Genomic DNA, 21,350 nt, shown 5'->3' with positions numbered 1-21,350 from the left:
CACTGTTAGAAATCAGGATAGTGCTTACCCTTCAGTGACGGGAGGTTAGTTCCAAAGGAACAAAAATTTGAGGTTGATTCCCTTAAAAAAGCCAATTTCATAGTATCTATTGTAATACTAACATGTTAAGCTGGTTTGGTTCTTACATCAGTTAAGTGGTAATGGCTGCCTGCCTCAGTGTGTGACCAAAGTTGGAGACTGGGCAGCTATGCCGTCTCTATTATCATTCTCCAGTTTGACAGTACAGTTTCATTTCTACATCTCATGATTAAGGCACAAATGACAACAAAAAGATTGTGTTCAACTTTTTATTTTAGTAAAATCAGAATAAACACAGCACATGCAGTGCTAGCATCTAAAACTAATACAGTATGTAATTACTAACTTACAGTGACTTGAGGGTCAAGGTCTACATTCAGCAACTTTAAATCCATTCTTACTGATAATATTGCTAACTGACAAAACTGAATATAAAAGTCACTAATTATGGCAATACACAAATATAACCACATGTTTGAGGATTGTAAATATGCCAGACAGTCACTGAAAACCAAGCCAAACAAAAACATAACTAAAACAAAACTCACAGAACCTTTGAGAATGTGGACACTTCTTTTATCAGTGCTCAGAAGTGTTTCATTAATATTTTTAAGACAAGTGTATCAAAACCTTGGCATGTTTTAATTTCAAGTTGCCAATTTTGTCTTAAACTTTGTCAGAAAGTTACAGCTAGCTACATCACCAGTGCCAGGTCTGCTTAATTTGACTCAATTGTTTAATAGAACTTAACATTAAAAGCTCACACTACCCCGAAATATATTATTTCACATATGGTGACATTCAACATTCAGGTGCCAGTGTTCTATACTGTCTTTTGGTCAAGTTTCTTTAAACTTTCAAAGAATTCACTTTTAGGCTTACAAAAATAAATATTTGTCAAAATGTTTAATAAATATTACACAAACTAGCAGCAAAAAGTATCTAAAAATCTGTCTTGTGCAAATAGTTTTCTTTTCACCTATCACTCCGTGGTCCCAAATAAAATTTTAGAATCTATTTCTTAACAAGCTGCGTTCAACAATCTCCAAGAGACAAAATAAGATTGGAAGTTTAAGGACACGCACACAAGACATATATATAAAATTCTCTGCATGTGCAATAAAATAAGTACTTTGTAAAAAGTTATGGGCAAAATGTACAAGAGTCTAAACCTGTACTAATTGAAATAGCACCGTAACAAATGACCTCAATACTGTCAAGTGCACCTACTTAATGGTTTTTAGAACAAGGCACAATATTCCTGAAAATCTATTGCACTTTAAGAAAATTTTTGCCTGCTTATGCCATCACAGAGATTAGTTTTTAAAGATTACGCATTCTGGCCACAAAATCAGCACAGAATTCAAGTAGAAGAGGCATTTTTAGTGGTGGATAATCATCTTTGGCCAAATTTATCATAAAGAGACTAGAAATATAATGGAAACCTATGCAACTAAAATAGACTAAAACTGCAGTATATAGAAATAACATCTTATGCAGTTTAGTACATATTTCCAACCTGTGTGTTCTCAAGGATTTCAGTTTGTTGTTGTTGTCTGATCTACAAAGTCTACAAGTGTAAGCCATTTTAACATTTCAACGCAACTTAAAGAGAGTAATGTGGAATCTACATTAAAAGTAAAGCCTGCTGCATAATCCCTCCTGCTCATATCCTCTTGACCAAAAAACATCAACACTAGCATGCATTAAAGACCAAAATCCAAGCAGGCCTCTATAAAGACTGGTCACTGCTATGGTCAGCTATCCTACCATTTCAAGTTTATTTACGGCAGGCATTAAAAAATCTAGTTAGATGAAATCTCCCTCAAACATTTTTGTTATCAAACCTTTAAAACTTTTCCTGTAATAGTATGCCCACATTTGCTTAGCTTAAAATTAATAACCTAAACATTAAAAGAGGAACTGCTGTATTTATTTGCATTAACTTTGAAGAATACTTTGAAAAACGTGAATGTATTCATACATGCCACCTCATCTTGACTGGAATGGCTTATTTAAAAACTACAAGATTATAAGTGCCTATCCAGGATAGAGTGAGCAAGTCAGAACTTTAGCTTAGTACAGTCTGCCACCTTTGAAACTAATTCTGCCTTAAGATGTTCTCCCCAGTCTGCAAGTACCAATAAGGTCTAATGCAGGCTACTGCCTAAGATTTTTTCCCATATTAGTATCTACAGATGTATTGATGATTCCTGTTAAGTTGTATCACACCTGTGTGCCAAGGTTTGATTTTAGCCCAAGTTCAGGAAATTTATTTTTTCAAAACAAATTGGTATCTTGAGCATTACTGAGCCAACAGGACATCAAAATAATAAGTTGTCTAAAGTTAAAGTCACAGTACATTAACAAACAAATGATCCTCAGTCACAAAATTATAAATGCAGTTTGGGGTGAGAAATAAGCAGGAGGGGAGTTAATCCAAACTACAGCAATTATGTCTTCAACTTCTGAGTAAGGCTGTTGATTGTTCCTTTCTTCTTGTGACTTTGAAGCTCCCTTAAATTTTCAGGAGAATCACAGCTGGTAATGTACTGCAAGGTCTTGAAGCTATAAAATATAGTCTGGCTAAGTTACATGTGGTTTCCATATTAGCTTGTTTGTAAGGGTGACTCTGTGGCAAAGCAGATTTAATTGCCCCACCAGTCAACCCCCTGGGAGTTGTAATTTCCTCCATATCCATCACTACTGTAGAAGCCTCCATAGCCACCTATCAAGAAATGTTTGAAAACAGAAATTAGTTCAGCCACTTAAGTTTCTTTCCTTGTTTCTCTTTGATGGAAATCTAATTTAAAAAATTCACAGTACTGGATTTTGTATTCTTTGGAAATTTCTCAAATTATGCTTTAAGAAAAAATACAAGCATTCACCAAAGACACAAAGCAGGAAAAGTTAACAAATTACCTCCTCCACCAAATCCTCTGCTGCTGCTGTGACCACCTCCACCACTACGGCTGCTGCTTGCACGACCACTACTAAAGCTAGAACTGCTGGAACCACTACTTTGTCGATAGTCTCTGGCACCAAATCCTCCACTGAATCTACTATTAAAAGGAAAAACATTATGGGTAGTTTGTATTTGCAATTCAGTTAAACTGACAATTCCCATGTACTAACTTTCCAATCCTCAATTTCTGATTTTTCAACTCAACTGCTATTATGGTCAGTTCTTGCAACAGTGTTTCTCAAGTCCTGAGCAGTTAAGGGCTGACAATTAACTCCTTAAATTTTAATTTTTTCCTTGTCACCATTTCTTTTTTTATTTAAGATTTTTAAATTCTTTATTTGACAGAAAGAGAGCACAAGTAGACAGAGGGGCAGGCAGAGGGAGAGGGAGAAGTAGGTTCCCCACTAAGCAGGGAGCCCGATGCAAGGCTCTATCCCAGGACCCTGGGATCATGACCTGAGCCCAACGGAGATGCTTAACCGACTGAGCCACCCAGACGCCCCTCCTTGTCACCATTTGTACTTACTATCCCTTGTCAGAATTATGTTAAGTAGTGGCAGTGTTTTAGTTAGTCCTGGACACAACTTCCTGCCAAAAGCAAATAATAATAATGAAGACTCAAAACAATCTGTACCTCTTAGAGCGTCCACGACTGCTACCCTTGTAGTGGTGTTCATAAGCCATATTTTCTAACCAAGATGGCACTTCTTGTTTAGCTTCAACAAGCAGATCCAATAAATCCTTCGTGATATTTATGTTTCTTTCATTAAAGAATGAGGTGGCAAGGCCTACAAGAATCCAAAAAAGTACATAAAACAGGTTTTCATGAAATAGTATGGTCTTCCTTCTTATGGACAACAGTAAGTAGAACAAAAAAAAAAGTTATAATTTGTGATGTAACCAAATTAGATTTAAACAGTAATTTTTAGTTATCTGACGTCAGACGTCAGCTTTCCCTTGAAAATAATTTCTAAAATTTAAGATTCTGTGACAAATTATCAACAACTCAACACTTTACCAAGGTTTCCTACACGTCCTGTACGGCCAATCCGATGTACATATTCCTCAATATCACTTGGCAAATCAAAATTGATAACATGTTTCACATTTGAAATGTCTAGTCCTCTTGCTGCCACCTGAAAAATAACTTCTGTTAAAAAAAAAAAGCAATATTCAAACATGCTTAACTCAAAAATAAAAATATACACACAGCTGTAGCCACTAAAATAGGGCTTTTTCCTGAGCGGAACTGGTGAAGGGCCTCCTCTCTATCTCTCTGTGATCGGTCACCATGGATACTGGTACAAGCATATCCTTCATGGTATAAGAAATCCTCCAGAGAATCAGCACCCTTTTTGGTCTCCACAAACACTAAAGTCAGTGAATCCTTCCCTGAAAAATTACACATAAGGTTTTGTTTACTAACAACTCAGCATCTTAGTTCTTTTTGCACTCAGTAAGCAAGCACACAGAGATAATTAAAATAAACTTTAATCATTTAGGCATAGGCAAAAGAAGGGTAGGAGCTAACGAGACAAGCAGATTCTCACTACACTATTATTAAAGTTACCTGTTGCATTTAAGAGGTCAAGAAGAAATGACCGTTTGTCTGATTCTTCCACCCAAACTACTTTTTGTGTGATGTTCTCAGAGGTGGAGCCAACTCTGCCTACAGCCAGAAAGATATATTCATCCAAGAAATCACGAGCAAGCATCTAAAAAAGGGAAAAAAAACTCTACTTAGTCTCTGATTTCTTAAATTATCTGAAAATGCTTCTTTACAATGTTCTAAAAAATATTAAACCATACCTGTATTTCCTTAGGAAAAGTAGCACTGAACATCATAGTGTGGCGAATACCCTTTGGTGGCATAGTATCTTGTTCAACTATACGTCGTATCTGAGGTTCAAACCCCATATCCAGCATCCTATCTGCTTCGTCCAACACTAAGTATCTATTATAAAAAATACTCACTTTAGAATTTGATGAGAAACTGACCACTGAATATAAATGTAACATGTGAAACACATAAATCACATTAACTGTTATTTGACACCGGGTTAACTGTGATTTTCAAAAATTACGAAGTTAAATTATTAAAATTACTTTTTATTTTTTTTTTAAGATTTTATTTATTTATTTGACAGAGTCAGAGATAGTGAGAGCAGGAACACAAGCAGTGGGAGTGGGAGAGGGAGAGAGAGAGCAGGCTTCCTGCCGAGTAGGCAGCCCAATGTGGAACTCGATCCCAGGACCCTGGGATCATCACCTGAGCCAAAGGCAGACGCTTAAAGACTGAGGCACTCAGGAGCCCAAATTATTAAAATTCCTTTTTAATCTGAAGACAATCTTACTAAATCACTACAAAATGACATTAATATAAAAAGTTCTACTCCTGAAACCAACACTGTACGCTAACTAGAATTTAAATAAAAAACTGAAAATAAAACTTGTATCTTATATATATATATAAAAATTAACACTTACTTGCAGAAGTCTAATCCAATTTTTCCTCTTTCCATCATATCCACTAGACGTCCTGGAGTGGCAACTAACAAGTGACATCCACGTTCTAAGTCTCGAATCTGCTGACCAATATCAGCACCACCATAAACCACACAAGGACGAACTCTAGACCGGTATGAAAACTACAAGAAAAGAGTTTATTAGATGTTCATAAAAACATTATTAGAATCCTTGAAGATGGCAATAATCAGTAAATTGCATACTTACTTTTCTGGCTTCCTCATAAATTTGTACAGCCAATTCTCTTGTTGGGGCTAAAACTAAGGAGATAGGATACTGTTTACGGCGCCCGTATCTTCCATTTTCCTAAGAAATGAGAACAATTAATTTTTTTAAAGATTTTATTTATTTATTTGACAGAGAGAAAGAGCAGGAGAGGGAGAGGGAGAAGCAGACTCCCTACTGAGCAGGGAGCCCAACTTGGGACTTGATCCCAGGACCCTGGGTTCCCAGGCACCCAGAAATGAGAACAATTTAGAAATTAAACTCCTAAGACCCCAAACTCTTTTTTTTTTTTTTAAACAACTAATCACAGCAAAACTCCCTCTATAATTAAGGATTACATCCAGGGCGCCTGGGTGGCTCAGTCAGTTAAGCGTCTGCCTTCAGCTCAGGTCACAATCTCAGGTCCTGGTATCAAGCCCCACATCAGGCTCCCTGCTCAGCATGGTGTCTGCTTCTCCCTCTGCCTCTCCTCCTCCCATTTGCTCATGCTCTCTCTCAAATAAACAGTATCTTTAAAAAAAATTAAAAGTAAATAATAAAAAAAGAAAAAGGAATTGAAATAAAACACATTTAGCATTGTTTAGAAAGATCCCAACTAATATTTATAAAGCTTTTTCTATGCTAACAACTTGTTTTATAAGGAAATCAATCTTTACCTTCACAGCCTTCAAAGCCTCGCCTGGACCATCTGTATAAATCTGACTTAAGATGGGCAAGAGAAATGCTGCAGTTTTTCCAGATCCTGTTAAAAAAATAGATGTGTGGAATCTCCCTTTTACTGAAAGAAAATTTTACCTTATGCCCAATTTTTTGGAAAATACGGTATATTCATACAGCCAAAGCAAGAATGCCAAATGATTCCTGTAATCCATTTTAAACAATGCAATCCTCTACCCTTTACATTTTAATTCACATGAAAACACAACCATTTTGTTTCTTCCATGGCATCAACTTTATATCCTATAATACTGTAGGAACGTATAACAGTTTCTAAAATTTAACAGTAAAGAGCTTTGGCCAGTAGTATGTTTTCCTTTGCAGAATAAAAGCCTTGGTTTTAACTGTGTCAATAAAACTTTATTTTAAAAAACAGATCCCAGATTTAGCCTAAAGATGAAATCCTAATTAAACCTAAAAGATGAAATCCTTAAAGAAGAAAATACAAATGACTTGAAGTTTCCTTTCTCTATAAACATAGGAAAGTTTTATATGGAGAAGAAAGTTCTGCTGTCTTTTTACCAGTGCTAAATTCTCATACAGAACTGAACCAACCCTGAGGCACCTGGGTGGCTCAGTCATTAAGCGTCTGGCTTCAGCTCAGGTCATGATTCCAGGGTCCTGGGATCGAGCCTCACATCGGACTCCCTGCTCCGTGGGAAGCCTGCTTCTCCCTCTCCCACTCCCCCTGCTTGTGTTCCCTCTCTCACTGTGTCTCTCTCTGTCAAATAAATAAAATCTTTAAAAAAAAACCAAAAAAACTGAAGCAACCCTGCCAAATTCCCAAAATACCAGAGGGAGGAGGCAGAATTCCCTTTTCCCCACCCACATTTTTATGAATCACAGGTTCTTCCCTGAGTGATTATATCCTATTCGAAATATGTAGCTAATGTTCCCCTGGCACTGCATTCACAATTTTCCCTGTTGCAGTAATACCAAGCTGACAATTTGCTACAGAATTCCCCAAGATGTCCTGATGGAAACACTAGTTTCATCCAAAGGATACCAAGGTGCAAGGGAAAAAAAACAAAACAAAACACAGAACTAAACTTTACCTAACTCAAAATCAGGCTCTAGCATCCCTGTAAAAGTACTATTTCTAGAGCTAAACCAGTTGAGATACTAACTTTAATTCTTTATCCATTCAGCTTACCCGTTTGGGCACAAGCCATCAAGTCTCTTTTCTCTTTGATAATAGGAATGGCATGTTTCTGCACCGGAGTTGGACGAGTATAACGAGTAAGCTCGATGTTCCCCATGATAATTTCTCCCATCTCAACATCGCTGAACTGTGAAGAAAATAAAAGCAAGTCAAACACATACAACTAGAAATGCTTTAGCTGTTACAATTTCTGTGTTGTACTACTATGACAATAATAGCAACCCCAAATATCCCCTTTGGTTGTGATTACATTTGCTATGATTTTAGGTTAAAAGTACCTTATAAAATGTTAGGTATTTTTAAGAAAATAGACTCCAGGACGCCTGGGTGGCTCAGCTGGTTGGGCGACTGACTTCAGCTCAGGTCATGATCTTGGGAGTCCCAGGACTGAGTCCCACACTGGGCTCCCTGCTCAACAAGGAGTCTGCCTGTCCCTCTGACCCTCCCTCCCCTCATGCTCTCTCTCAAATAAATAAATAAAACCTTAAAAAAAAAATAAAAACAAAATAGACTCCAATGTCTCACATACAATACTTTTGGATTTTCTTTTAAAGATTTATTTATTTATTATTTGACAAAGATAGCGAGAGCGAGCACAAGCAAGGGGAATGGGAGAGGGAGAAGCAGGCTTCCCGCGGAGCAGGGAGCCCGATGCGGGCCTTGATCCCAGAATCCTGGGACCGTAACCTGAGCCGAAGGCAGATGCTTAATGACTGAGCCACCCAGGTGCCCTGTACTTTTGGATTCTTTGTATGTTTGACATTTTCTATTTCAGCTTTATCCATAATGGTGACATAAAACCTTTAGTCTTTTTTATAACCCAATGAAGTTTTTAAATGGTTAACAAAGAACTGTTAAAAAAGTCAAACAAAAACAACTTACACTTTCAATATGTGGAGGACAGTTATTGCCAGTTGCCTCTACTGGTATATCATCATATTTCTCGAAGTTTATTCCAGTGTTTCCTCCAGAAAAGAGTTCCCTAACAATCAAATGATTACATACGTTATACTAAGTATTAAATTTCGTATCAATCAACATATATTTCAAAAACTTACTGCTCCAAACGTTCACTTGGTGGAAGTGGTTTTGACCAATCATCTTCATCTGATTTGTCACACCAACGACTGTGTCCACTGCGTTCAAATTTGCCAAAGCTAGTCCTGTCACCACGACTGCCGCCAATACCATCATAGTCACTCCGTCCACGATCATCAAACCTAAACAGCATAAACAATTGATATATATCATTTAGCTGATATAATATCTCTCTAAATATGTACTTGTGTACCAGTTGAATTGTTTCATCATTAAGTACCTTTCAAAGACTTCAATAATTCAACACTGGCTATATGATTTATGAAATGAGGCCCTATACATCTTCAATTTTTTAAAAATCCACATCCATTTTTACCTTATATAAAATTATATAGCTTCATCAGGTCTCATAATGCTAAGAATTAAATTTTGTAACATTTCTATCCAGTATGTACTTCATATTTTCATTTTAAAACGACAACCCAGGGACATCTGGGTGGCTGACTCTCTATTTCGGCTCAGGTCATGATCTCAGGGAGCCTGCTTCTCCCTCTCCCTGTGCCACTCCCCCTGCTTGTGTGCACTCTCTCAAATAAATAAACAAAATCTTAAAAAAAAAAAAAAAAAGATCAAGTAGTACAAAGAGATAACATCAAACTAAGTTGATTCCTAAATTGCTACTGTAAACACATTTGCAAGCTAATAATTTACCTTCCCCTTGGTCCACTTCCACGATCGCTGAAGTAACTGGACTTTCCTCTTGAATCTCGGGACCCAAAACTGCTGTAGACGTCCTTATCTTTACTACAACTCCATCCTGAACTGTCCTTATCATAGAATCCTTCCCAAAAAAGTTAAAAAAAAAAAAAAAAGTTGGCAATACTTTTACATGATTCCTGTCTTTCCAAATAAGCTCTGATATAGCTTCCCTTTTATCCTTCTGGAACCAAGGGTCAATGGAATTATTTTTCTCAAATACTGGAGAAGAGAACCAAGATTTAGATAAATTGGTTTCACCAGCACTTCTTTCACGTGTCAATGTTTGCTACGTATTAAAAGGGAGTAAAACAGGAGCGTATTCCAATAAAATTGTTTTAATAAGATTGTGGAAAATTGACTTTTAAAGGCGTATCTGCTCTCAGAGGGATCCCAAGTGCCTCCTCCAAAGTTTTAACGTCAAAGGCAGTAGTAAGGGAAGCTCTAAGTTTAGCCTTTTAGTTATGCCCCATTCTAAAAATAAATCGCAGGAATGACAGTTGCTGAAGTTGATAAATTTAAGGTATGCACCATACAGCATATAAAACACACATTTTTAAATTCAAAAGGTTACCTCAGGGTAGAATCAGTTACCTAGAGAAGAACTTAATTACCAACAAGAAGAAATATGTCAAATGCCTGAGGACAGAGAAAACGAAAATTCATGAGGATGAAGCTCCAAATTGCAGTCAATGATTTATGCTCATATGGGCTCTGTGTAATAAGTGGTATGATTAACAAGAGACTTCTTTAAAAGAACTTGGAGAAGGCAACTTGGTAGCAGCTTAACAGCTATAAATATAATAAATCAGCGGAATTATCTTTAATACATAAACAATCTGGCTTAGTCTAACAACATTTAAAAGAAATTCAGTAAACGGAAATAGTCAATACAGAGCTTCTTTGTCCTCCTACACTTTTAAAATACCCTCAAAAGTACCCAGATACAAAAGAACCTGTATTAAAAAAACAATCAGGGATCTTTAAAATGATTCCTTAACATTTAGGTGTGCAAGCAGTAGAAACATTAGGCAATTAGGTTTTCCCATAAGAACTCTAAATTTAGAAAATTAACCACCCATTTGTAAGTCATTTTAACCAACTTTATACTTAAAAAAATTTCTCAAACTACTCTCTCAAATGTCTCCAAAGTTATTTATTTCAGTTAGTTATTAAGTTAGTTATTTCACACTGAGGTACTGCCAAAGCTCCTTTCTGTTTCAGTGCTAACAATACAAACAGTTGGTGTAACTATTGTTGTCCTTTATATTTATACTATTGTTACATTCTAAAAGTTCAACAATATGTTGTCAAGCTCAAGGAGAATCAAATATACCAGGGAAAAAAGAAATTGCCATCATTGCCTAAATTCCACATGAACATACCTTCAGGGCACAGCTACAGACAGATAAAAGGAAGGTGACCAGAGTAAACCTACTAGAGAGAACTCAACCAGTTAAAGACACTTTAATTTTTTTGCATTTCACAAAGTAATGACATTACTTTCCCTCAACCAGGGCCTTTACTCTTCCATTTCTTAATTTCCATAAAGTCACTCCCTTTGAAGCACTTATTATACTTTCTTTGCAATTCTAGTCACGTACATTCTGAGGAATATCCATTATAAAAGAAAATCTGGGGGTGTGTGGGTGGCTCAGTCAGTAGAGCATGCAGCTCTTGACCTCAAGGTTATATTGGGTGTAGAGATTACTTAAAAAAAAATTTTTTTTTTAATATTTTATTTATTTGACAGAGAGACACAGCGAGAGAGGGAACACAAGCAGGGGGAGTGGCAGAGAGAGAAGCAGGCTTCCCGGGGAGTAGGGAGCCGGATGCGGGGCTCGATCCCAGGACCCTGGGATCATGACCTGAGCCGAAGGCAGATGCTTAACGACTGAGCCACCCAGGCGCCCCAAGAAGAAAATCTTTTAAAAAGAAATTCGCAGTTTGAGAAAAGAATTCTATCATTAGCTAAATGTGACCTTTTGGTATTATACAAACTTATATAAACTATAGACTATGTATGAAGGTACACACTCAGTACACAAGCTACAGTTTATTTTCCCCCTCCCCAAATACCCACCTCATTTATTCACCATCTTCTTTCTTCTTGGCTTTTCCTGACCTTTTCTTTCTCTTGAAAATTTCAGATCACCGCGATGGTGAGTATTTGACACTCATACCATCATCCAACACTATCTTAATCATCTACTACTCTACATTAAAAACCTAATACTAGAAGTCATAAGGTATTTTAGTAACATTTCACACAAAGCCATTCAACATGAAAACAGTTCTACAAAAAACTGAAATCAGACAATCTCTCCAGCCCTGAGAGTGCCTATGCTTGAAATCCTTCAATTGTTAAATACTCGGCAATAACTAATGTTCACTGTTGTAGCATTTGAGGATTTCATTGCCCTCCAGTTAGTTTTACAAAACAGCTCCCTCCCCCAGGTGGTTTTCAAACTGAAATCATGTTGTATTTATAAACAAAGCACTACAGTAATGAAACTTTAGGCTCAAAATTGGTCAAAAGAAGTAAGAAATATCCATCATACAATACCAGATGAACTTTTCGAAAGTTACAGAGTTAAGAAAATAGAAGATAGGTGAACAATACACTTCCTAAAGTTACCTCATTTTCCCTAGCTTCTACTAACTTCTTAAAACAGAAAAGTTGGACACAAAGTTGCCAGTCACCTACCTTTAGAGGCTTCTCTGTTCCTTAAGTGAGGAGGTATATAGCGCCCTTCTAGAAGAGAAACATAAATTTAAAAAAACCTATCCTATCCTCCAAGACACAGCAGTTTAGAAAAGTATCTATTAAAACACTGATCCTAGGAGTGCCCGCATGGCTCAGCTCGGGAAGGAATCGGCTTCTCTCTCTCAAATAAATAAAATCTTAAAAAACAAAACAAAACGAAACAACACTGATCCTAGAAAACAAACTTTAACACCTTCTATTTTCTAAATTATTTTACAATTGGAGAGGCATATGGGTGGCTCAGCTATTAAGTGTTTGCCTTCGGCTCAGGTCATGGTCCCAGGGTCCTGGGATCGAGCCCCACATCGGGCTCCCTGCTCTGGGAGAAGCCTGCTCTCCCTCTCCCACTCCCCCTGCTGTGTTCCCTCTCTTGCGGTCAAATAAATAAAATCTTAAAAAGAAAAAAATTATTTTACAATTGGAAAAAGAAAATCTAAAAATGGGTAAGTGCTTAAATAATACAAATTTTATGCTACATCAAAAAAAGAGAAAGAAAAGAAGGGGTGGACAGTATAAGTTTGGCAAATCTGGAAACAGATTGTAATAAAAACCCTCAATCCAAACACATTTCAGTGGTGCCTAGCGGCTTAGTCAGTGAAACATATGACTCTTTATCTCAGAGACTTGATTTCAAGCCTCACATGGGCACAGAGTTCATTAAAAAAAAAAAAAAGACTGTTCTATTTCAAAATCTTATATTAATTGCAACTCTCAACAAATACGACCATTGCTATAACAAAACTGCCAACTAAGAAAAGAATATGCACTAAATCAATTAACCAATACCAAATTAGCTTTGTTTCTATTGTGGCAAAATACAGACCATATAATGTGGTTTTCATACAGATGAAAGCTGAAGGATTCCAAGAAGGAATTGACAGTGTTAAGATTTCCTGAATTGGGGGCGCCTGGGTGGCTCAGTCGTTAAGCGTCTGCCTTCAGCTCAGGTCTTGATCCCAGGATCTAGCCCAGCATCCGGCTCCCTGCTCCACCGGAAGCCAGTTAACACAACTCCCTCTCTCACTCCCCCTGCTTGTGTTCCCTCTCTTACTGTGTCTGTCAAACAAATAAATAAAATCTTAAAAACAAAAAACAAAACATTTCCTAAATTAAGGGGCGCCTGGGTGGCTCAGTTGGTTAAGCATCTGCCTTCAGCTCAGGTCATGATCTCAGGGTCCTGGGATGGAGCCCCATGTCGGGCTCCCCGCTCAGCGAGGAGGAGTCTGCTTCTCCCTCTCCTGCTTCCCCAGCTTGTGCGCTTTCTCTAATAAATAAGTAAAAAATCTTAAAAAAAAAAAAAGATTTCCTAAATTAAGTGAACAGCCAGCCTGTGACTATGAAATAAAAGCATTTAAGCAGGGCGCCTGGGTGCCTCAGTCATTAGGCGTCTGCCTTCGGCTCAGGTCATGATACCAGGGTCCTGGGATCGAGCCCTACATCAGGTTCCCTGCTCAGAGGGAAGCCTGCTTCTCCCTCCCCAGTCCCCCTGCTTCTGTTCCCTCTCTCACTGTGTCTCTGTCAAATAAAAAAAAAAAAAAGGCATTTAACCTACAAACTAAAAGGAAGTGTTAATATCCTAATTTTAACTAAATGTCTAACTTCTGGATTGAAGTAAGTATCCCAAATCATTAGTATAATTAAATCCTTTTTAATAAAATAATTAACTCCTTATAATATGCATATAGATAGCAAACAAGACTTAGTATGTGTTAAGCACACTTAAAGCTCTTCAGAATGTACCCACTGTTTTCTTGGAAACATGGGTCCAAACAGAGATCTGCTGCCAAATAATAAAGGGTCAACCCTTCCATTCTAATATTAACCTCTGACAAGTATCAAAAAAACAAAACACTGTTCTTTCGAAAACTAAGCTTCTATTCAATTTAATATGGCAGAGAATTTTAAATTCTAACTATAACCCAAGAAGCAGTAGAGCCTAGTTCTACTCTGAAGTCTCAGGTTCATCATGAGACAGTCGTAGAAGCCACAACACGTAAATGTACAGGGGCCCTTAACAGGTTAACACAGTTCAGGTTAGTTCACGAAAGGGATGGATATCCCCACCTCCTTCATGCTTCACCAGAGTCTATACTGGACATATCTAAAAATGTGACTATGGGTGCCTGGGTGGTTCAGATGATTAAGGGTCTGCCTTCAGCTCAGGTCATGATCTCAGGGTCCTGAGACTGAGCCCTGAGAGGGCGCCCTCTCAGTAGAAGTCTGCTTCTCCCTCTGCCCCTCCCAAATGACCCGTGCTCAAAGCGCTCTCTCACAAATAAAATCTGAAAATAAATAAATAAATAAATAAAAATGTGACTATGACATTGCCTTTCCTTCAAATGATCAGTTTCCACTCAAAAAGAACCAATCGGTCTCTCATTACACAGATGTTAAAATACTAAAGTATATATATATATATATTTGGTAAAAAGAGAAAATTTTTACTTTAAAATTGCTAAGTACAATGAGTATTATGCTCTGATACTAATTCTTGTAAAAAATTTTTTTTTTACTTACTGCTCGCTGTACTTCCTCCTCCATTCTGATTATCAGAGGAGTTCAGGTCTAGACCAGCAAACTAGAAGAAAGATATTGACACCTCACATGGTGACACACAATAAACGGGGAAAAAAAAAAATCAAGCACAGACAGCACTCTAAAAGACAATCGGTTCTAAACTCCTGTCCTACCCTGTACCATTTACACTAGCTAGCTACCCTGTCTGCCTCACATGGTTTTAAATTCTACAAGGCAAGATACAGATGCCAATAGTATATATAAGCAGTTACAGAAGTTTCAAACACATTCATCCCAAACAGGTTTTCCCTGTAACAATTTTCCACAGCAAAATGCTCTTCAATCACCAAACTAATTTGTTAGTACCATTTTTTCCCCAAAAGCACTGGTTTCCCACTTCATACTATTGATACCACTTCAAACCTAAAAATTCTACTTGGAAAATGTTAGGACAATTTGAAAATTCATTAGTTTCTTCATCCCTAAAGACTGTGCTAAGTGTTTTTAATTTGGATAAATTCCTAAGCAACATCGCCACCATCACCAACTACCACGTGGTGAGTACTGTGCCACTTACCACGCCATTTAATGCTGGCTACATTGAAGGCGGTATTTACTTCTCCATTTTAGAGAGAAGACAAACGCAAAGTTGTTGGTTATAAAGGTACTAAGTAACATAACTAACATCTAAAGCTTTTTAAAGACTTTCCTTAATCTCAATTACTACTTGTCCCCTCACTGACAGATTTCAACACAGAGAAAAAAAGGTTATTTTACTTTATCACGTTTTGTTAATAACTAACCCAGAACTACTTTCAAGCAGGAATACATACCAAAATAAAATTTTAAAATAACAAAACACTACAGCAAAGTAGGTTGCTGTGTATGAAAAAAAAAAAAGTTATACAGTAACATTTGCAAACACTAGAAGTCCAAGATATTACCAGTTACATGCACCATCAATTAAGATATTAAATTACCACTTTTCCAGGCCTAATTTGGTTACTACTAAATTTTAATGACCCAGAGAGAATAGTTCATCAAAAGTTTAAATGGATTCTATTACACAGAATATGTTACAAGTGAGATTGCTTATGGTTTTATTTTCAAATTTTTATTTTCAGTGCTACTTTACATTACCAAGGCTCAGGAGACTGCAGGCGTTAATATAACCGTACTGTAGGATGAAAATACCTTAAAGAGGTAAACCACCAAATCTCTTGAAATATTTACACGAAACGACGTTGAAATTTAGAATCAATTGTAAGGTTTGCTTCAGAATTCACGAGTTCGTCAAATATTTTTTTGTGAAAAGTTTATGCCCTAATTTATTTCCCTCTGTTAAAACGTGGAAGACAGAAGACAGGGAAGCTGTTCACTTCAGAGTCCGAACGATTCATTTAAGTTTCTCTGGGAGGTATACCGCAGTAATAAAACTAAGATTTCCGCTGCCATGGAAAACGAACCTGTTACCTCTCGAAGATCACTCGCACTGGTAACACCTCGAAGTAAAAGGTAATCTCCTTATTAAAGAGGACAAGCCTTTTTGACCTACTTCAATGTCTTTACTCAGGCGCAACAAAGTAAGTTTATCCGCCCTACCAAACCACCTTCTGAGTATTTTTCTCGGGATGCAATCCAAAATCAAAATTACTAATCTATGAATATGTAAAACACTAATACCACAAAGAAAAAATCCACAATGCTGGTCTAAAATAGCTATTCAGCGACCCTCTAAATTAAATAAAGGGCAGTCCAGATCTATTAACCTCCCAAGTGGTTACGCGCCAGCGTCCAACCTCCATTATTTCCAAACACCGGTCAAGGGAAGCCCGCGGCGGCCATTACTCCCTCCCTTCCCCAGTATCCCTCTTTGGCCCTTCTGCGTCACAAAACTTTCCACTCCGGAAACACGACCTCACCATCCGCAGCACTGGGCTACGACACTCTGGCGACAGGAGCCCCCCAAATAAACAACTGTTTCGTCGACCTTTGTAAAGTCAGTTGCCGGACCAGGTCTCGCAGGCCTGGGCTTTCTCTTAGGGTGCAACGCTGCGCCGCACTGCCCTGAAGCCCGAACAAAGGAGACCGCCGCCATTACCCTGAAAGAAAGCCCCTTCTTCCGTCCTGCTCACCCCATCTCTCCCTGCCCGCCCCCCCCCCATTCCATGATTACAACCAACTCTCCCGTTACATACCAACCGCACTTTTGAGCCAGAATCAGTATCATCCAGTGAAAATCAAACCACTCAGATAAAAACATGACCCCCTTATGCGGATCTCCCTCTGATCGCTAGTCAGCCGGTGTTCGCACATGCGCGTATCTGCGAAAGCGCCAGCATACACAAAAGCCGCCATTGTGCGCGGCCGGGATACAATACCTCGGTTCAAGTAACCGCTACCACCGATCGTACTGTTACCGCCTCATCTTGTTCGCTACTACACCTCTAGAGGGTTTGTTAGCTTCTTTCCCGTCCGTCCACAATCTCACCCATAACAAATCACAGGTACCAAAATAAAGGAAATAAAGATGGCTAGTTAGTACTACGCCACAAGACACGTTAAACCAGGAAACAGGTCCACGCAGACGGCCTCGGGATGCATATTTCCACTTACCTGCTGATCCAGCCCGAGCGAATTTTCCACCGCCACATGACTCATGCCTGAAGGGAACCGAGAACTCGGAGTTTCCCACTGCAAGTGTACCGTTTCAGAACACCCACACTTCAAAGGTGAAGTACACAGCTTGGCCACGGCCGTAATATATCAACTACGGCTTTACGTCAGTACGTAAGTCCTGCGCCTTCCTCCTCTGCCCCACCAATAACAACCCTTTTACCCCAACCGTTACTTTTGCCTGGCTAAATCACGTTCGTTTAGTCATAACATCGCGAGATCTTCTAGTCGGACTCTCCCTTAAAAGCTCTCAGAGTTCACGAGAGCTTTATTTTCTCCGCTCTCCCCCAATGTTTTGGAATTCCTGAAAGCAAGCGAGAACTTGCCTTCTCCTGCTTTCCACGAGTTGGGAGATCTTAAACATAGCGCCAGTGTACCTCTTATCTCACCCTCCCACTTTCCACCCTTCTACTTTCCCTCCTTTTACCGCTTTCCCTTTTTCTTTCCTTTCAGTTACTGGGATCAGACGTTTCGTAAAATGTCTCAGTTCTAACTAGTCCCCACCGTCTTTGGGGAGCTTCCCAAAGCCGGAATCAGTTAAAAAAAAAACCCGAAGCAGAGAAGGTTGAGGGTCACATGACCCCAGCTGTGAGGAGTTTGGGCCATTCTGTAGATCGGTCGACGATGGCTTGCTAAGAATCCTCTGCTGTAGGAGCGAAAGAAGAGGAGGTGGGCAGAGGGAGTCTGCAGGAGGTGGATGGGTCGGGGTAAGCGGAGGGGAATCCGCAGCACGTGCGGGCGCCCGGACTCCGCCTGGCTTGAGCTTAGGCTGCGGGGGTCTTAGCCAGGAACCCGAGGCCCCTCCAGTTTCCTATGGCTGCGTTTCAGGCCGTACAGCCTCTGCGTCACGTAGTGAGGAAACAATGAAACAATTAGACCGTCAATGATGAAAAAGCACCTTTCTGGGGACCTCCCATCCCCACTCGTCCTTACCCCAACCCTGCCATCACTCATCTCTATTAGGCTTTAGGGTCTTTCCAACTTTGAGATTTGTGAATTCAAATTACAGAGCGTTAGTGAGGTGTATTCTTTTTTTTTTTTTTAAGATTTTATTTTGGACCTTCTTGGGATCCAAAGACTCAGGACTGGTTCTGGCTGGGCGGAATCTGCCTGTTGAAAGAGCTGCGAGGTCTCTTGCCGATCTAGGCTTAAAGTGACCCTCAGACTGCTCTAGGGTGCGGTTGGAGTGGGAAGTGGAAGGACTTGAACTACAGCCTTCCCGAAGAATCGCTTCCTTTGGCCCATCTCTAAATCTCTCAATCCAGATTCAGTACCATAGGCCCTTGAAATGGAAAAACAAAACAACAAAGAATCGTGTTCATTGTATAGTTCTTCACGGTAGCAGCAGCGTATCCGTGGTTCCTAAAAATCGCTCTTCCATGCCTCGTAGCGAAAGAGTATCATACACATCCGAGTTTTGCCCTATTTTTGTAGGGTCACCTACTGCTAGGATTCATATGTCTCCATTCTCATTTACCACACAAAAGACCTTTCTGTTTTTTCTTTTTCAAGATATAAACGTTCAAAGCTGATTGGAATGAGTTGCTTTACTGCTTTTTCACCCAACCTAAATTAGATAACTTTTTATAGCAAATATTTGGTAATGACACTTAGACCATTCTTAAATTAAACTCATCCATAGTGTAAGTCAAACCCATTGATGTGCTGTTTAGCTCCAAAACGACCTAACTGTAATACAAAAAAAAAAAAAGAAAGAAAATTATACTTGATAAAATAGTATGTGAAATGCCCTGTACTAGCACGCTAGTAATAGTCAAGCGCTTCCACATTTAGCCACTGATAACAATGTGGTCACAACTCAGGAAGATAAAGTGGTTAAGCGTCTGTCTTCCACTCAGGTCGTGATCCCAGCATCCTGGGATGGAGCCCTGCATGGAGCCCCGCATGGAGCTATTTATATTTTAAGATAAAATATTGGTAATATTTTCCAACCCAAACAATAAAATACAAAAATACAAATCCAACAATACAAATTTACCTTGAATTATACAGTTTCATTTCTGAAAAAATTCTATATGGAGCCTAGTAAGAAATATGTTGTATTTGTATGTAAAGCAGAGTCTGACAAACAGTATTTTCATCTCTGGGTATGATCTTTTGTGAAGAACTATCCACTGCATTGTATAGAACATGTAACTGCCAAAATGCCTGACCCTTGCCAGTCGCTGTGTTAATCAAATTACTAACACTAATTTGCAAAATTCTCTCTTTAGAAACAGTAACCTTGGTGAACTTTAGGGTCTTTCCAACTTTGAGATTTGTGAATTCAAATTACAGAGCGTTAGTGAGGTGTATTCTTTTTTTTTTTTTTTAAGATTTTATTTATTTATTTGACAGAGGCACAGCGAGAGAGGGAACACAAGCAGGGAGAGTGGGGGAGGCAGAAGCAGGCTTCCCGCGGAGCAGGGAGCCGGAAGTGGGGCTCGATGTGGGGCTTGATCCCAGGACCCTGAGATCATGACCTGAGCTGAAGGCAGATACTTAACGACTGAGCCACCCAGGCACCCAGTGAGGTGTATTCTTGTTCTCATTGTTGCAGGGTTCTTGTTTCTGGGAGTGAAAGAATGAATCTCATAGACAAAAGGAAGTGGAATGAAAGTTTATTAAGTGAAGGTGAGAACAGAAAGGAAAGAAAAGGATCCCTCTAGAGTGAAAGGAGTCCAGAATGGGTTGCTACTGAGGGGTTTTATGGTCAGTCTTTTTTTTTAAGATTTTATTTGTTTATTTATTTGACAGAGAGAGACACAGCAAGAGATGGAACACAAGCAGGGGGCGTGGGAGAGGGAGAAGCGAGCCAATGCAGGGCTCCATGCGGGGCTCCATCCCAGGATCCTGGGATCATGATGTGAGTGGAAGGCAGACGCTTAACCAGTGAGGAACCCAGGCGCCTCTCAGAGGCTATCATTCTGACAGCTCTTCTAGTTGTATGTGCTTAAGCAATAATAGGACATAATGACTACTCAGGCTATAGGACTTATTTTAATTTTGAGTAGTATTAGAGTGCAGGTACTGGCAATGGAGTATATAAAAGAGGTTAAAAAAAATACAACTGAGTAAATTTATAGATCTAATTGGCTTCACTGAATGATTCATGAGTCCGGAAGCATACTATATACCAAATATAAAAAAAACTACTAGGAGCTGTACAAACTAAAAGGCTTTTAGATGCAGAAGTGAGCAGAAAAATTGAGTGGATTATTTCAGGAAAAGTAACCTTGCTTTGTGGAAGGGCAGGGCTTTATCATGCAGTTTTCATTAGTTGTACTGATCAGGTCATTCCTGATTGACTGCTTTAAGGTCTACTTCCTGGGAGAGGCTGAAACTTGTAATTAGGGTAGATATTAAGTCTTGTTTTACTGAAGTGGGGCTTAGCACAAATCACTCCTATTGAGTCTGTTGCTTTTTCTTCTAAAACAATTTCTCCCTTTTGATCAGAATCTCAGCTTAACTAGATGTGATCAACATTTAAGGTATTAGCACCAGTCTTAGCTGGTTTTCAATTTTTATTGATCCTTTGTGTGGTATTCACAGTTCAGCATGTTTTTATTTTTTTTAATTATTTTTTTTATTCTTATGTTAATCCCCATACATTACATCATTAGTTTTAGATGAAGTGTTCCATGATTCATTGTTTGTGCATAACACCCAGTGCTCCATGCAGAATGTGCCCTCCTCAATGCCCACCACCAGGCTAACCCATCCTCCCACTCCCCTCCCCTCTAGAACCCTGTTTGTTTTTCAGAGTCCATCGTCTCTCATGGTTCGTCTACCCCTCTGATTTCCCCCGCTTCATTCTTCCCCTCCCGCTACCTTCTTCTTCTTTTTTTTTCCTTAACATATATTGCATTATTTGTTTCAGAGGTACAGATCTGAGATTCAACAGTCTTGCACAATTCACAGCGCTTACCAGAGCACATACCCTCCCCAGTGTCTATCACCCA

General features: G+C 38.8%; 1 protein-coding gene across 2 annotated transcripts; it reads right to left on the bottom strand.

Moving 5' to 3' along the window:
- Positions 1-294: 294 nt before the first annotated feature.
- Positions 295-17,505, bottom strand: LOC118009396 (ATP-dependent RNA helicase DDX3X-like). Of its 2 annotated transcripts, none has more exons than XM_035003442.1 (17): positions 17,329-17,505; positions 14,713-14,773; positions 12,136-12,183; positions 9,384-9,513; positions 8,693-8,854; positions 8,517-8,616; positions 7,626-7,761; positions 6,412-6,497; positions 5,738-5,836; positions 5,492-5,652; positions 4,814-4,958; positions 4,575-4,719; positions 4,215-4,396; positions 4,023-4,140; positions 3,639-3,792; positions 2,962-3,098; positions 295-2,767 (listed from the first exon to the last, which is right to left on the bottom strand). In XM_035003442.1, exons 1-17 carry the CDS (start codon positions 17,371-17,373, stop codon positions 2,688-2,690), a joined length of 1,989 nt encoding a protein of 662 aa, XP_034859333.1. In that variant the 5' UTR covers positions 17,374-17,505; the 3' UTR covers positions 295-2,687. The 2 variants fall into 2 exon arrangements, with proteins under 2 accessions (XP_034859333.1, XP_034859250.1); XM_035003359.1 differs by having other exon boundaries at positions 2,962-3,101; positions 17,329-17,504.
- Between the last annotated feature and the right edge of the window lie 3,845 nt (positions 17,506-21,350).

The sequence above is a fragment of the Mirounga leonina genome, unplaced genomic scaffold, assembly GCF_011800145.1.
Source record: "Mirounga leonina isolate KUSES-001 unplaced genomic scaffold, KU_Mleo_1.0 Mir_101046, whole genome shotgun sequence".
NCBI lineage: Eukaryota > Metazoa > Chordata > Mammalia > Carnivora > Phocidae > Mirounga > Mirounga leonina.
Note: the sequence above shows the minus strand (reverse complement) of the source record. Positions and strands in the feature narration are given on the sequence as shown.

What these genes read in the sequence shown, in the direction of transcription:
- LOC118009396 (XM_035003359.1), bottom strand. Translation starts at nt 17,373, where the DNA reads ATGAGTCATGTGGCGGTGGAAAATTCGCTCGGGCTGGATCAGCAG. An exon ending in GGAAGTGGACCAAGGGGAAG is followed by an intron (nt 8,855 to 9,383) that starts GTAAATTATTAG and finishes TATGCTGTTTAG; the next exon opens with GTTTGATGATCGTGGACGGA. An exon ending in CCAAGTGAACGTTTGGAGCA is followed by an intron (nt 8,617 to 8,692) that starts GTAAGTTTTTGA and finishes TTTGATTGTTAG; the next exon opens with GGAACTCTTTTCTGGAGGAA.